The sequence below is a fragment of the Lineus longissimus genome, chromosome 3 (assembly GCF_910592395.1).
Source record: "Lineus longissimus chromosome 3, tnLinLong1.2, whole genome shotgun sequence".
In the NCBI taxonomy this organism is placed as follows: Eukaryota; Metazoa; Nemertea; class Pilidiophora; order Heteronemertea; family Lineidae; genus Lineus; species Lineus longissimus.
Genome location: NC_088310.1, coordinates 15,047,593 through 15,061,065, shown reverse-complemented (window position 1 = coordinate 15,061,065; position 13,473 = coordinate 15,047,593). Strand labels below are relative to the sequence as shown.

The 13,473-nt window shown below is 40.6% G+C and overlaps 1 protein-coding gene across 2 annotated transcripts in view; it reads right to left on the bottom strand.

Moving 5' to 3' along the window:
* LOC135485752 (U4/U6.U5 tri-snRNP-associated protein 1-like) overlaps positions 1 to 13,473 on the bottom strand; it is a 344,022-nt gene that overhangs the window by 177,365 nt on the left and 153,184 nt on the right. For both annotated transcript variants that reach the window (XM_064768148.1, XM_064768149.1), the window contains exons 11-12: positions 8,687 to 8,746; positions 5,014 to 5,147 (exon numbers count right to left, since the gene is read on the bottom strand). In XM_064768148.1, coding sequence (XP_064624218.1) covers positions 5,014 to 5,147; positions 8,687 to 8,746 — 194 coding nt within the window. The remainder of the gene's footprint in view (positions 1 to 5,013; positions 5,148 to 8,686; positions 8,747 to 13,473) is intronic.

Below are 13,473 nucleotides of genomic sequence, written 5' to 3'. Positions count from 1 at the left end.
AGACAATAGAAATGACTAAGCGTTAGGTCGGAATTGTGGAAGTGGTCTTAAAATCTATGTAATCAGAAAAAATACTGTACCCATTTATTTTCGCAACCTTAAAAGTTGGCGATTTTGGCCTTTTCAGATTTAGCATTTTCTATGAAAATTTAATCAAAAATGCATTACAGGAACATTTTCGCACTTTTTATTTTAGCGAATTTTACTTAATTATTTACTCCTGAAAATGTTGGGGTTTACAGTATTTTATGTACTTTGAGGTCTTCATAAGATGAATCTAAATTTTTTGCTCAAATCTTAGAATTTAGTAAATTGTAGATGGTTTGAAAATTACTTAAAATGTCAAAGATTGTTCAAATGGTTTCATAGAATCTACCTTATTCTTTTCTGTCGATAGAACCTTGTAAACGAAGTCAGTAACTATCGTTGTTATTGGTTGCTGAAGTTTTGGTGTCTTTCTTATAAGGAAGAGCTTTCTTGGTGGTTTCAAGGGTGGTGGGTCCTTGTTGATTTTGATATCTTCCATGGTCTTATCAAACCAGTTCGGTGTTGTTTGAATGTTGGTGACCTTGATTGGGCTTCTGAAAAGTAATGGAAATAGTTGAAATCAAATGGAGAAAAAACATTATCATGTGTCCATCAAATGGGGAGAAAAATGACATAACTACAACAGTTATTCTACTAATAACAGATTTACAACTGAAAGGGGAGAATTTTTTTCTTGACAGAAGAGCCCTTAGTGCATGCTGCACTAATGATCACAGGCCAGAGTGCAGTCAACCATGACAGCCATGGTCTGCGATAACTGGTTTGGATCGAGATTCAGTCAGCCCTGACAATGTCTGCCTTTGTTGTGGCTGTAAACAATGAGGGCACCCACAAAATGTCATTGAATTATCACTGTCTTTAACAGATAAAAGGCCAGTAAACAATGATTTTTCCAAAGGAACCTTTCTGTACACATGCGAATCACACGCCGAGATCAAACGTTCTCCCTGAAATGGTCGGAAAACAAATTCAAGATGGCTGCCGTGGGGCCATACTGTAATTCTCAGAGCGCCAAATTTCCAAAGGAACCTTCCCCCAATCATCTCAAACAAACATCAGAGAAATTGGCTCGCTCAGATCAACTGTTCTCCCCAAAGTGGTCGGGAACCAAATTCAAGATGACTGCCGTGGTGGCCATACTGGAATTGTCAAAGAGCGCCAATTTTCAAGAGGAACCTTCCGCACATCATCTCCAACGAACACCAGAGAAATTCGCACAATCAGATCAAATGTTCTCCCTGAAATGGTCGGAAACCAAATTCAAGATGGCTCCCGTGGCGGAATTCTCAGAGCGCCAATTTTCAAAAGGAACCTTCAAAGCACACTAGAAAAATCGGCGCGATAAGATCAACTCTTCTCCCCGAAATGGTCGGAAAACAAATTCAAGATAGCTGCCTCGGCGGCCATACTGGAATTCTCAGAGTGCCAATTTTTGAAAGGAACCTTTCCCCAATCACCTCCAATGCACATTAGAAAAATCGGCGAGATCTGATCAACAAATTGTAGGTCCTTCATCTTTGCTTGTCTTCATACAGGGGTTTGACAAAATATACAGAGAGCTGTCACATCATACGCCCTTCATCTATGCTGCTCTTGATACACAGGTTTATCGCAACATTGTGCATATTATCGCCATTTACGTCACATGACGTTAATTCAATAATAATGGTGACAATAATCCTAACGACAGTTCTGACCGCACAAGTGTGGCAATACTATGTCACAATTGTCATCTGATTAATGACGATTTTGCACAGGCCTATCCTATATGTACATTACACACAAGTGTCACTGCATGCAGTACATTTTCTGCTGGCCTGTCTAACAAGGTGAGAATCGATATGAATACGGCCCTATTTCGGTATTTTTAGACAGGTTTATAAAGCTCTTATTTTGTATAGTGATACAACCTACGAGTTATGTCAGGGTTGTTTGGAGTCATTTAGAGCCAATTTGAGGGCACAGTGGTCGAAAACATTGGCAAAAATTCGGAACAAAAATTCCATTGTCGACCATTGCTTTTTCATACAATAGTAAGAATTTTATGTTTTGTTTGCGACTTTGCCAAATTTAAAGGATTTAGGATTTATTAATTGATTAGACACTTTAGGCCTGTATTTTAGAGGTATTTGTACTTGTAATCTTCATAGTTTTAGTTAATAGGAAAGTTGGTGTGATTTTGTATTTGGTCCATTTTGACGAGAGAAAAATTGGTCAACTTGCTCAGAATGGCCATGATCGACCCAAGATTGTCAACTACCCATCAAAACAATGACCCAAAACTCACAAAATCTTGAATAACCAGCGGAATTCCGATAATCATCCCCATCAAGGCATCATTACCGATAAATCTGCATATTCGGGAACAAAAATATAAAAATCTTACCTTGATTTCAAGCTGAGACTGAGACCATCCATGAGCCGGTGCAAGTTCGTCAGCTAGCTGCTGGCCATGGGAAAGACTGGAAAATGGGATCAGGAGTATCCATCCGCAAATTACATGAAATATTTTCCATCTCATGGTTAATAAGTAAACAATAACACTTCATCACAATACTTTTGTGACCCACCACAGCAAAATGGGTCGCATGTCGCACAGAAGATCAGCCTAAAAGGACACCAGGACATAATAGAAGAAATTGATACACTCAGATTTCACAAAAGGCAGACAATAGTGAAATGAACAACCAGTCCGTCTCGTCTCAACCTGTCAAGCTCAAAGCGACATGCAACTTTTTTGCTGTGGTGGGTCACATTTATTACCTGATAAAACAAATCTTGTTGTAATGATGACCTTTTGCTTTGGTCAAAATCCAAGGACTATTTTTGTGCACTGACTGAATGGGTGAAACGGCGGATATGCTAAAGCGAAACTGGGTCAATGGTTGAGAGGCAGTGATGCCGGCCGGTGACGTCAGTCTTACGTGATCCGGTTACTATGCATTCGTCGAAGCGAAACTGGGTCAAAGGTGACATCATCAAACGGGAATTTTGAAAAAAGAAATTTAGCGTTTATTGCCATAGGCATATGTGGGTTAGGGTTAGGGTTAGGCAGACATGGCAACCACTGGGGTATTGGGGCAAGGACAAGTTGTCCATGATTTTGACACAAGAGGAATCGGAATAACAACCAACACAACCTACATCAATCTCCGGCATCAATCAAAGATTGTTCCCTCTGTCATAAGTGTTGACAGATTTATAATAATTTTTTTGACTCTTCTTTCTTTCTCAACTTAGGCCAGATGAAATATGGGGAACAGCTGTGTTTACGACATGACTCATTAGCTAGATTAGGCCAACTTTCGTGTCTGACCACCTGGTGGTCAAATTTGAAATTTATATCCCTTAGATCCGTTTTGGGTCAGGCCCCAGTGGCCATATCTGAAGTTGTTACGAGCTGAAATTTTGAGCCCCGGAGAAGGTCTTCCTGTCATACATTTTTCCAGGTTTTGAAGTTGCTATGTAAAACAATGACAAAACGTGTCACATTTTTTGTTTTTTCCAACTTTGACCTCAGTGACCTTGAAAAGTACACCACATCAGAAACCCGTACTATATGTGATGCACTATCACCAGATGAGGCCACGATAAAAGTATCGTTATACTAGCTAGCAGCGTTCAGGAGTTATGGCCAAAAGAAGGTTTTCACAAAGCGCCCCCTGTATGCCAGAACAATCAAATTGCGCCGAATTTCGGTATACAAGTTACTGTTGCCCCAAGAGACCCACACACTAAGTTTTAAGTTTCTAGGTCCAGCGGTTAAGAAACATGCCACCATTGTAAAACGGACGACCGACAACCCGCTATCACTATAGCTCCCCTGTCCTTAAGACAGGTGAGCCAAAAAAGGTTGTTTATAATGTCTATCTCTGAAAGGCGATATTAGCAAATAACTCACCTTCCAGAACAAAAGGCCACAGTGCCGTCAACTCAGTTTTACGAAAAAGATGTCAGCTTCACCATGGTCAATTATGAATTAACCATGGTGAATTCAGCAATTACCACAGTGAAATCAGAGTTTACCTTGTTGAATGCAGGTTTTACTATGTTGAAATAATTTACCATCGCAATTCACCATGGTGGACTGCTGCAATTTACCATGGTCAATTGTGGATTTACCAAGGTGAAAATGAGACATATTTTCCCTAAGATTTAAAGAGCAGAGCAGCAATATAATGCCAGACTAGCACATAGGACGTTTACACAGCAGAGTTCACGTCATGTACTGAGAGAGCAGCTCCTGGATAGAAACTTACTGCACAGTATTTGGTGTCCATCCACAGTACCCTCTGCAGAGAAACTATGAAAATAACCTCGAGACACTCATCCAAGTTTCTCATTTGAAATGAAATGGCCAGGGCCACTGTGCTCACCTCCCTCAGAGACACTTTATAACATACAAAAAAATTACCAATGATCAAGCCCCAAGTTTTCGATTTGAGCCACCGGGTGACCAAACCAGGAATTAAACAGGTGCAAAATCTAGTTTGCATGGTTTCATGAAATAGGGCTACGTATGTACCAAGTTTCAAGTCAATGGCTCAGGTAAAATACCAAACATGCCAACACCTGGAAAAGTAGGCCAAATCAAAAACCTGTGTGATATGTCATGTATTGTCATTACAAGTACCTATGATAATGATTAGGTGACGATTAAACCGTCAGTTAGGAAGATATAGCACTTTTTCAGTTTTCGGTTTCGGCCACCTAGTGCCACAATCAGGAATCAAACATGACTGAAATTGGATCTCTCAAATGGGAACATATGTACTAAGGATCAAGTTGATAGCTCTAATAAGTACAAAAAGTGCCTTGCTAACGACGACGACGATGACGGATGCGGAAACGCTCCACCATAACATAAGCTCACCTCTCAGGGGTGAGCTAAAAAGTGAAAGTGGAACCTTCTCAAACCTCCCATTTGTGGTGTTTTCATTATTGGAAGGTGAAATTTCAGTATACCTTCTGTCTGTATTCCTTGCACCATGATCCGTGCCATCCAGTCCTAAGGGAAGCAAATCCTCTGCTTTTAACATCTTTGGTTTTTTACGGATCTTTCTCACCTTCTTCTTCACCTTTTTAAATGAGGCAGCCTCCTACGAGAGATAAAAAACATTCATTTGAGTAATCATCTGTTTCCAATATAAGTGTGCACACTTAAAGCTGCAGGTATCCAAACGAGACTGGAAACATGTCTCTCCCTTTGGCTCTCAACAATCAGGCTAAAGCAAAGAAATGTTTTTAACGTACTCTAGAATTTTCCACTAAATATATACCAAAAAGTACGGCCATTCTCAACAGCCTTGGCAAGTTTATTGAATTACCACAACTCTGATCTTGCTTCGTGTGCTCTACAGGGCTATTGATTATTCCAAAGTTCGTCTGTTATGTAGATAGTGGGTGCTTAGGAATTCATCCTGGTTAAGAAATATTCTACATATATAATATGTAGATCAAACCAAAGATGTAACATGTGATGTATCGTTGCTTCGAGTACCTACCATAAAAATATCATTGAAAACAAGTCACTATTAATTCTTTCAGCCCTATGACCGGATATGTCCAGTCGGACAAGTTGTTCCCAGATCCTATGACCGGACATATTCGGTTTGAGGCCTACCCGATTTTTAAGTTGCTATCGACGATCTATTTAGAACGATATGGCCATCTTTCCATTTTGAAACAAACTAGTGTTGACCTGGCTCTCAAGGAAAAATACTAGTGGAAGTGGCTATTTCGATTTTTACAATGGCGGTTCGAAAAAAATGAAGACTATCACACGCTCATAAACTATACCAAGATGTCAACATTCCAAACCTGCCCTAAAACTGATTAGTTTGCTTTGAAACTCCCAGACATTGTTCCTTTATGACTCCTATTCAGTTTATAAAGGGTTAGACAACAAAAGTTTACATTATAACTGACCTTATAATTTTCAAAAGGGATAAATTCAGTATCAGAGGTCATACAATGACGTGAGTCATGTGTACCAAATTTCAAGTTCATAGCTTTATTGGTTAAGAAACGTGCCATAGTTACATTCAAACGGATAATTTACGTCATTTGACCTCCGTGACATTGAAAATTAGGTCAAATAAAAAACCCATACGATATCTGATGTATCTTGACTAGGAGAACCCACCATAAACATTTTATCGCAAAGGAGTCATTCATAAGAGATATCACTCTTTTTAGGTGTCCACTTCTGGCCCCCCTGATGGCCACGTCTAGCGTTCTCGAACCCCATTAATCGCCATGGCGGTCGCCATGGCGAGATTGTAGACCGCCATCCCGAAAATTTCCAGTGACTCGCCCGCCAAGTTGCCATCCTTTGCCGCCTTGCCGGATTTTTCACCCGCCAAGCCAAATAAAATTGAAATCACGCATCACATATCTACTCGTTTGATCCCGTTGTACCCTGTATATTAATTGAAAGAGACTGCTGATTTTACGCCGACAGCTATTATCATCCACCTGCGGCACAACTGCAAGCACACTTGTTTAGTTTACGATCTCTTTTTATCATAATTAAAAACAACCGTCCCCGCTCTGCCTACGGCGCTCGCTGACCGGCTTCGCTGCCAAGGCAGATTTCTGAAAGTTGGGAACGCTGCAAGTCAAGAATCCGATTAGACCAAAATTCATTTTCTGAAGTCACCTGACCCGGGGGGGGGGGGGGGTCTGTGTATAAAGTTTCAAGTTGATAGCGCCAGTGGTTAAGAAACTTGCCACTGTTTTTTAAGCAGGATACAGACAACAAAGACGACAACGACGACGGAAGCAGCAGTGTTGTATAGACTCCCCTGCGGTTAGCCAAAAACGACATAAAACGAACTTATGAGACATTTTGTGCTGTTTTTCACTGTTTTTTTACTTGTTAGACTGGACTTCAAGCCATTCCTATTGTTAATCCGTTAGAACCCCTTTAGAACAAAGGGTGACTAGTTGAGTTACTTAATCGTTGATAGAAAAACTGCTAGACCGATTTTCGAAATTTGAATGGCTCTTTGATTGTTTTAATGAGTTCCATCTGATGATTTTCATTTAGAATGCTTTGGGAGATATCCTAACTTCACTCTTGAACTACCTTCTATAAGTCCATTATATGACACAAAGATGAATGCTCCTGAAACTAAACAGACTGATTGACAGAGACAACGTTCCAGCCTCGACAATAACCCTCTTTTATCAGCAAAATATGTGTTGTAATTATCCTAGCAGTAAATTTTATCAAAAAACAAATTAGTAACTAGATATTGCACGATTAAAACAAATTGCAATGTAAGCCTCGATCTCTCGGCACTCAACTGGTTCTTAAGTTAGGTGCAAAACAAAGATGGCAGGCTTACAGCAATAATATTGAATAACATGTCAGGTCATACCCCATTAGGGAACCTTCGATCGCAGGACTTTCAGACCTTTCACTGTTTCAGGCTCTCAAGTTATGGGGCGGAATGCAAAAACAATGCTGGCCGGCTGGCAGCCATGTTAGATTTTGGGTTGGGTCCTAAATCACTAGGGAACCTTCTCTACACCAGGGTTGACATCACTGCTGGGTTCTTTACTGATGAGGCGAAATGGGAAAAACAAAGACGGCAGCTTGAAGACCATCTTGGATTTGGGCTCGGGCCCAAACTCAACTGGGAACATTCGACGCACTTGGCCTTAATGCCACAAAAATTGCAAGTCTGTCAGACCAGCAGTTCTTCAGTTCTTGAGCAGAAGAGCCTGTGAATGCTGAAACTAGCTGAGAACATAATGCTCCCATCTCAACTTTGTTGACGGTGGGCATAATAGGTGAGATATCAGACTGTGTTTTCAGTTTGGTCCCCTGGTGGAAATTCAAAAATCAAACCGGACTAATATTCAGCTAGAGGTCATCTGACCGTGGGGGTCATGAGTACCAAGTTAATAGCTTCAGGGTTAAATCCCTTGGGCACGGGTTCAGGATCTGACACTATTGCATATTTTTGCCCATAATTCGCTAAATATTGATCATATCGACTATAGACCAATTGTCTCAAGCAGAGAATGAAATGCTAGAGAAAATGAGCTAATTTTTGCACGCTGGGAAGGAACACATGGGTTGAGGGAGGGGGCCGTGCTCCGCTCCCCTATCACAACCTAACTCTAGCACGTCCAGACCCGTATCAGAAGAACGGTCCTTAGCAGCACTATCCATCCCAACAATTGGAGTAAGTCTGTAACTTGTCTCAGGTCCAATTTTCAATGGGCCACCGCTGAAAAGTACCCCCAACGGATCCAAATTTTGAAATTCACATTTGAAATTGGCCAGAACACTAGAGCCAAGACTCCATGTAGATGTTAGATTGCTTAAGAAAAGCTTAGATTATGCATTCAGGGCTGCCTTGAAAAATCAGGGTACAGCCTCAAACAAAAGCAAGCGTCATTATGACAGGAAAGCAAAGGCAGTTATGCTGCAAGTTGACATGCCCCAAAGTTGCACATCTAAAAGAAATCGATTTCGACCAGGCCCACCTCAGACTTGTTGGAAAAGAAGGCCATTTTCTCCCGTACTGAATGTGTTTAGTGTTAGGCCACTGTTTTAAAAATTGTGACGGACACTGAGCTATGACGGTATGAACTCACAAAAATGAAAACTTTACAAACTCACCATTTCCTCTGCAGTGAAATATTCACTGGTTACAGCGAGTCCTCCACTCTGAAGAGATTGCTGAAAAAATAACGTTTACAGTCATCACTAAGTACACCAATATAAGGTTGAACTTCCAACCCTAAGCTCAAAGGGCAGCTTGGGATGCAAATTTTTTTGTTCAGTTCGTTTCCAAAAAATTTCAAATGTTACTTCCAAAATGTGAAAATGATGTGTCACGCTTTTATTCTTGAGAATCAGGTAAAATAAGGTTGAGGATGTTCGACATCAATAACTTTTTTATCACCTGATAATGTTTTTCTTCTGGGGGGGGGGGGGGGGGGAAGAGAGTTAGTGATATTTGATATTTAGTTTGGGGACAGTGTTTCATGTAAAGGGCTTTGATATCTAATATTTGACAACTTGGCAATATATTCGATGAGGAGAGGCTTTGACCATGTTGATACTCTATATTTAATAATATTTGGCATAATAAGTTCTTTCATATTGGGGAGTGCCCATCAACTGCGGACATCAGTTCGGTGTGAGTCTTTTATTAGATATCTATACTATAATGCGCGTTGTGGCCGCTATTTAGGAGGTAATTTTTGTTTCAAAATTGGGCCTTGGAAATGCGTCGAATTCTTGCAACCTTTGGCTTCGTAGGTCTGGATCATACAGAAGAGTGTCACTGAGGGTGTTATACGTCGAATATCTTCGTGGTTTTAGAATAAATAACAACTTTTCAGAGAGCACGTCGACTGGACAGCTATGCTCATTCTCAAAAGCATACACAAACTTCACGCATATTCTCCCTGCCACATCAGTATTAGCTTCCAGCACGTATGTAGTGCTATACAACCTGGTCCATGGTGCAGGGTATTAGCAGGGAGATTAATGATTAGCCTGTTCTATTTTAGTTCTATTCGAGAAACACTGACCTGAGTGATAAGGCAAATTCTGCAGAGTGGCCTACCGGAACATGCAGTCAGGGTATCAATAAACAGTTATGCCAGGATGGACAAAATATGTACAGTGGCCAGCGCTTGCTCTTTGTTTTATTCTTTACTGACTGATGTTGTCAGTTTGAATTGCGTTCTGCATCTCTCCATGCTCCTGGCTTTGGTCCGACAGTGGCATTGGGTACGGGAGTGGGTAGGTGATATGCCTAATATGTGAGGGCCTTATTTTGAACAGGACCTGCTGTCACTGGTCTCAATGCATTGTGCAAAATAGCGTACTCCAATCAATCTATTGGGGGTTGCATGTAGATAGCAGCAATAAGTCCCTAAATGCAGTTAATTCGTGTTTAACCTTTAATAAAACTTCAGTAACGTTAGAAATTTAATGTAGCTCAATCATCGTGCCCATTTAACTAATGTATATTACATTTCAACTTTGCCCGCTCCATGGGTATATGCTAGTGTAACTAATGTGCAATGAAACGGCCAGAGGCCATTGTGCTCACCGCATAGATATTTGGTGGTTAGGAATTCATCCTGGTTAAGAAACATGCTACATGTATAGTATATAGGTCAAACAAAAGTCGGTATGACATGTGATGTACCGTTGCTTGGAGTACCTACCTTATCATCGAAAACAAGTCACTAATAAGTGAGATATTGCACTTTTTTAACTTTTTTAGTTTTGGCCTCCTGGTGGCCAAGTCGAGAATCAGATCAGATCAAAATTCGGCATCCGAGGTAACATGATAAAGGGAGTCATGTATACCAAATTTCAAGCTCATAGATTTGTCAGTTAAGAAACGTGCCATAGTTACATTCAAACGACCAATTTAAGCGACTTGACCTCTGTGACCTTGAAAAATAGGTCGAATCGAAAACCCTTATGATAAGTGATGTATCCTTACTAGGAGAACCTACCATAAAAATTTTATCGAAAAGGAGTCACTTATATGAGAGATATCACACTTTTTAGGTTTCCACTTCTGTGGCCTCCTGGTGGCCAAGCCAAAAATCAGTGTCAAAGGTAACATGACATAGGGAGTCATGTGTATCGAATTATAAGTTCAGAGCTTCAGCGGTTAAGAAACGTGCCATAGTTACACTTGGTATAGGCAGCAAAAATTTCAAAATAGATAGAAAGACATAATTTTGCATCTCAAATGTTTGGTTTCGTTAGAAGAAAGGACCCTGAAAATTTCGAGGGATTATCTCGAACAGTTTCTGAGATATGGCCGGTCAAAGGATTTGGGCTACTCCCCTCGGAAATAGCTGAAAATGTGGTTTTTGGCCCCCCATATCTCATAAACCATGGCTTCTACACCCCCTAAACTTCAGGAACATACAGTACCTACTGTCTTTTATGTAATGAAATGGCCAGGGCCATTGTGCTCACCTCATGTGGAGGAAAGATGGATAAAGAGCATGGTATTGTGTCATGTAGTGTTAGGTTTGATGTAGGTCCAAGCAATTACAATTTCCCCAAAATGGCCAATTTACAGTACATTCGACCTCTGTGACCTTGAAAAGTAGGTCAAATCAAAGAAGACCCGGGTGACACATTGAATGGTTGTTAGAATTAGATGTACCTATGATATAAAATTGGTGCCAATCGGGCAAGTCATTACTAGGAATAATGGCATTTTGAAGAATTTAGGATTTGGCCCCCTCCCTGGAGGCCAAACGGCAAATCAGATCGCACCAAACTTCGGTACCTGAGATCACCTGACCAAGGGGTACATGTGTACTTAATTTGTGATCAATAGTCATTGCAGTTAAGAAATGTGCCATCGTTACGGCCTGACGGCGAATTTACGCCATTTGACCTCTGTGACCTTGACAAGAAGGTCAAATTAAAAACCTGTGTGACATATACTGTATGGTGGTTAGATGTACCCATGATATCAAATTGGTGGCAATCGGGCAAGAAGTTAAGGAATAATCACATTTTTAAGGTTTTTGGATTTTGCCCCCTGGTGGTCAAGTGGTGAATCATATTGGACCAAACTTCGGTCCCTGAGATCACCTGACTAAGGGGTAAATGTGTACCAAATTTGGTATCAATAGTCATTGCAGTTTAGAAACGTGCCATCGTTACATCCTAACGGCCAATTTACACCATTTGACCTCTGTGACCTTGAAAAGGAGGTCAAATCAAAAACCCGGAGGATATGTGATGCACCTTTGCTAGAAGTACCTACCATATTTTTTTCAAAATTTCCCGACTACTATTAAGGGAGATATTGCATATTTTCACTTTTAACGTTTGGCCCCCTGGTGGCCAAACCATGAAACGAATCGGACCGAAACTTGGTCTCCAAGGTGTCATTACATTAGGGTACATGTGTACCAAGTTTCAACTCAATAGCTCCAACAGTTACGAAACGTGCCCTGCTAACGGACGACGGACGACGACGACGACGACGACGACGACGACGACGACGACGACGACGACGACGACGACGACGACGACGACGACGACGACGACGACGACTGCTAAGAGGTGAGCTAAAAATGGAAGGAAACAACTCTATCTTCACCACTTCTGGAATTATTTACCAATGAAAATACTTTTTTTAACCTTGGGCCGTCTGTGCCGAAGATGAAATCGGCCTACGGAGCCTTTTTGCACCCCCCCCCTTAAATATTTGTTTGGTGTGTCACAAGGTTTTCCTTCCAATTATAAATTGATGTTGGCCCCTACAATACTCCTATTGCTTTTGAGGGCCTAGGAAAAGCCCTAAAAGAAGTTATTAGAAGCCAAAAATGGTCCCGGACACTAATTTGTACCACAGGAGCAAAACGCCCGGAAAATTGACAAAAATGAAAATTTTCGTTTTTCATCCATATTTACTGAAAATTTGTATGGAAGTGTAAAATTGGCTGCCGAATCTACTGGAATGGTCCATCTTGTCCTATCTAGACCACAAAAGGAGTTATATCAAAATGACTCAGTCTAACTTTAGTGTTCGAAAGATTGTAACACATGTCAATGTTTACAAACAGAGAAGTAGGTAATCCAATCAGACCACACGATTTATATCACATGACCCTAACATGTGCTCCTGCTTACAACCGGAGAGGCGGGTCATCCAATCAGATCCAAGATCAGAATCTCGTGACCTCGTGTAAATAGAGAGCACAACGCAGCTGCAACATTCTCTCTCAGCGTACTACACATTGGAAAACAAAATCTTACATGTAAGAAGGTCTCTAATAGCGTCTAAACTCAATCATCGGGGGAAGACATAATAAACCTTCAGTTGATCCAGGATTCTGACATATTTGATGCATGGAAAGAATTAAATTGCATTGGGAAGCGGCAGTGCCAAGAATTTTTTAATTTGATTTCGGAATAGCCGGCAAATCACCGCCATTTCTCCCAAAATAAACAAAAATATTCCAAATAAAAGACATAGGAATATCATCAAGAACCTTATTATTCTTCGTGGCATGTTTATTCCACCAATACTTGCCTATTTCGCGCATTAGAGGAGTCGGAATTGTGATGACTGCATTGGAGACAAGACCACCATTGATTTTTTAAGCCTTCTAGCAGTTAAATTGTCAATGTTTGACCGCGACGCATCAAATACTGAATACTGAATCTAAAATTTTGATATGATATTCCGGACAGTCCGGTAAGTTAATGGTGAAAAATTAACTGGTAGTTGACCACTGAAATTTTTTTAAATTCGACAAATTAGACAGACATTGAGATTGATATTTCCACTCTTTTCAGCCAACTGGCAGAAAAATCTCAAAACCCCCTATTACCAAATTAGCAAAATTCGAAATTAGTTTTTTCATCAAATAATTTCTTTATATCTGTAGACCTGGCACAAC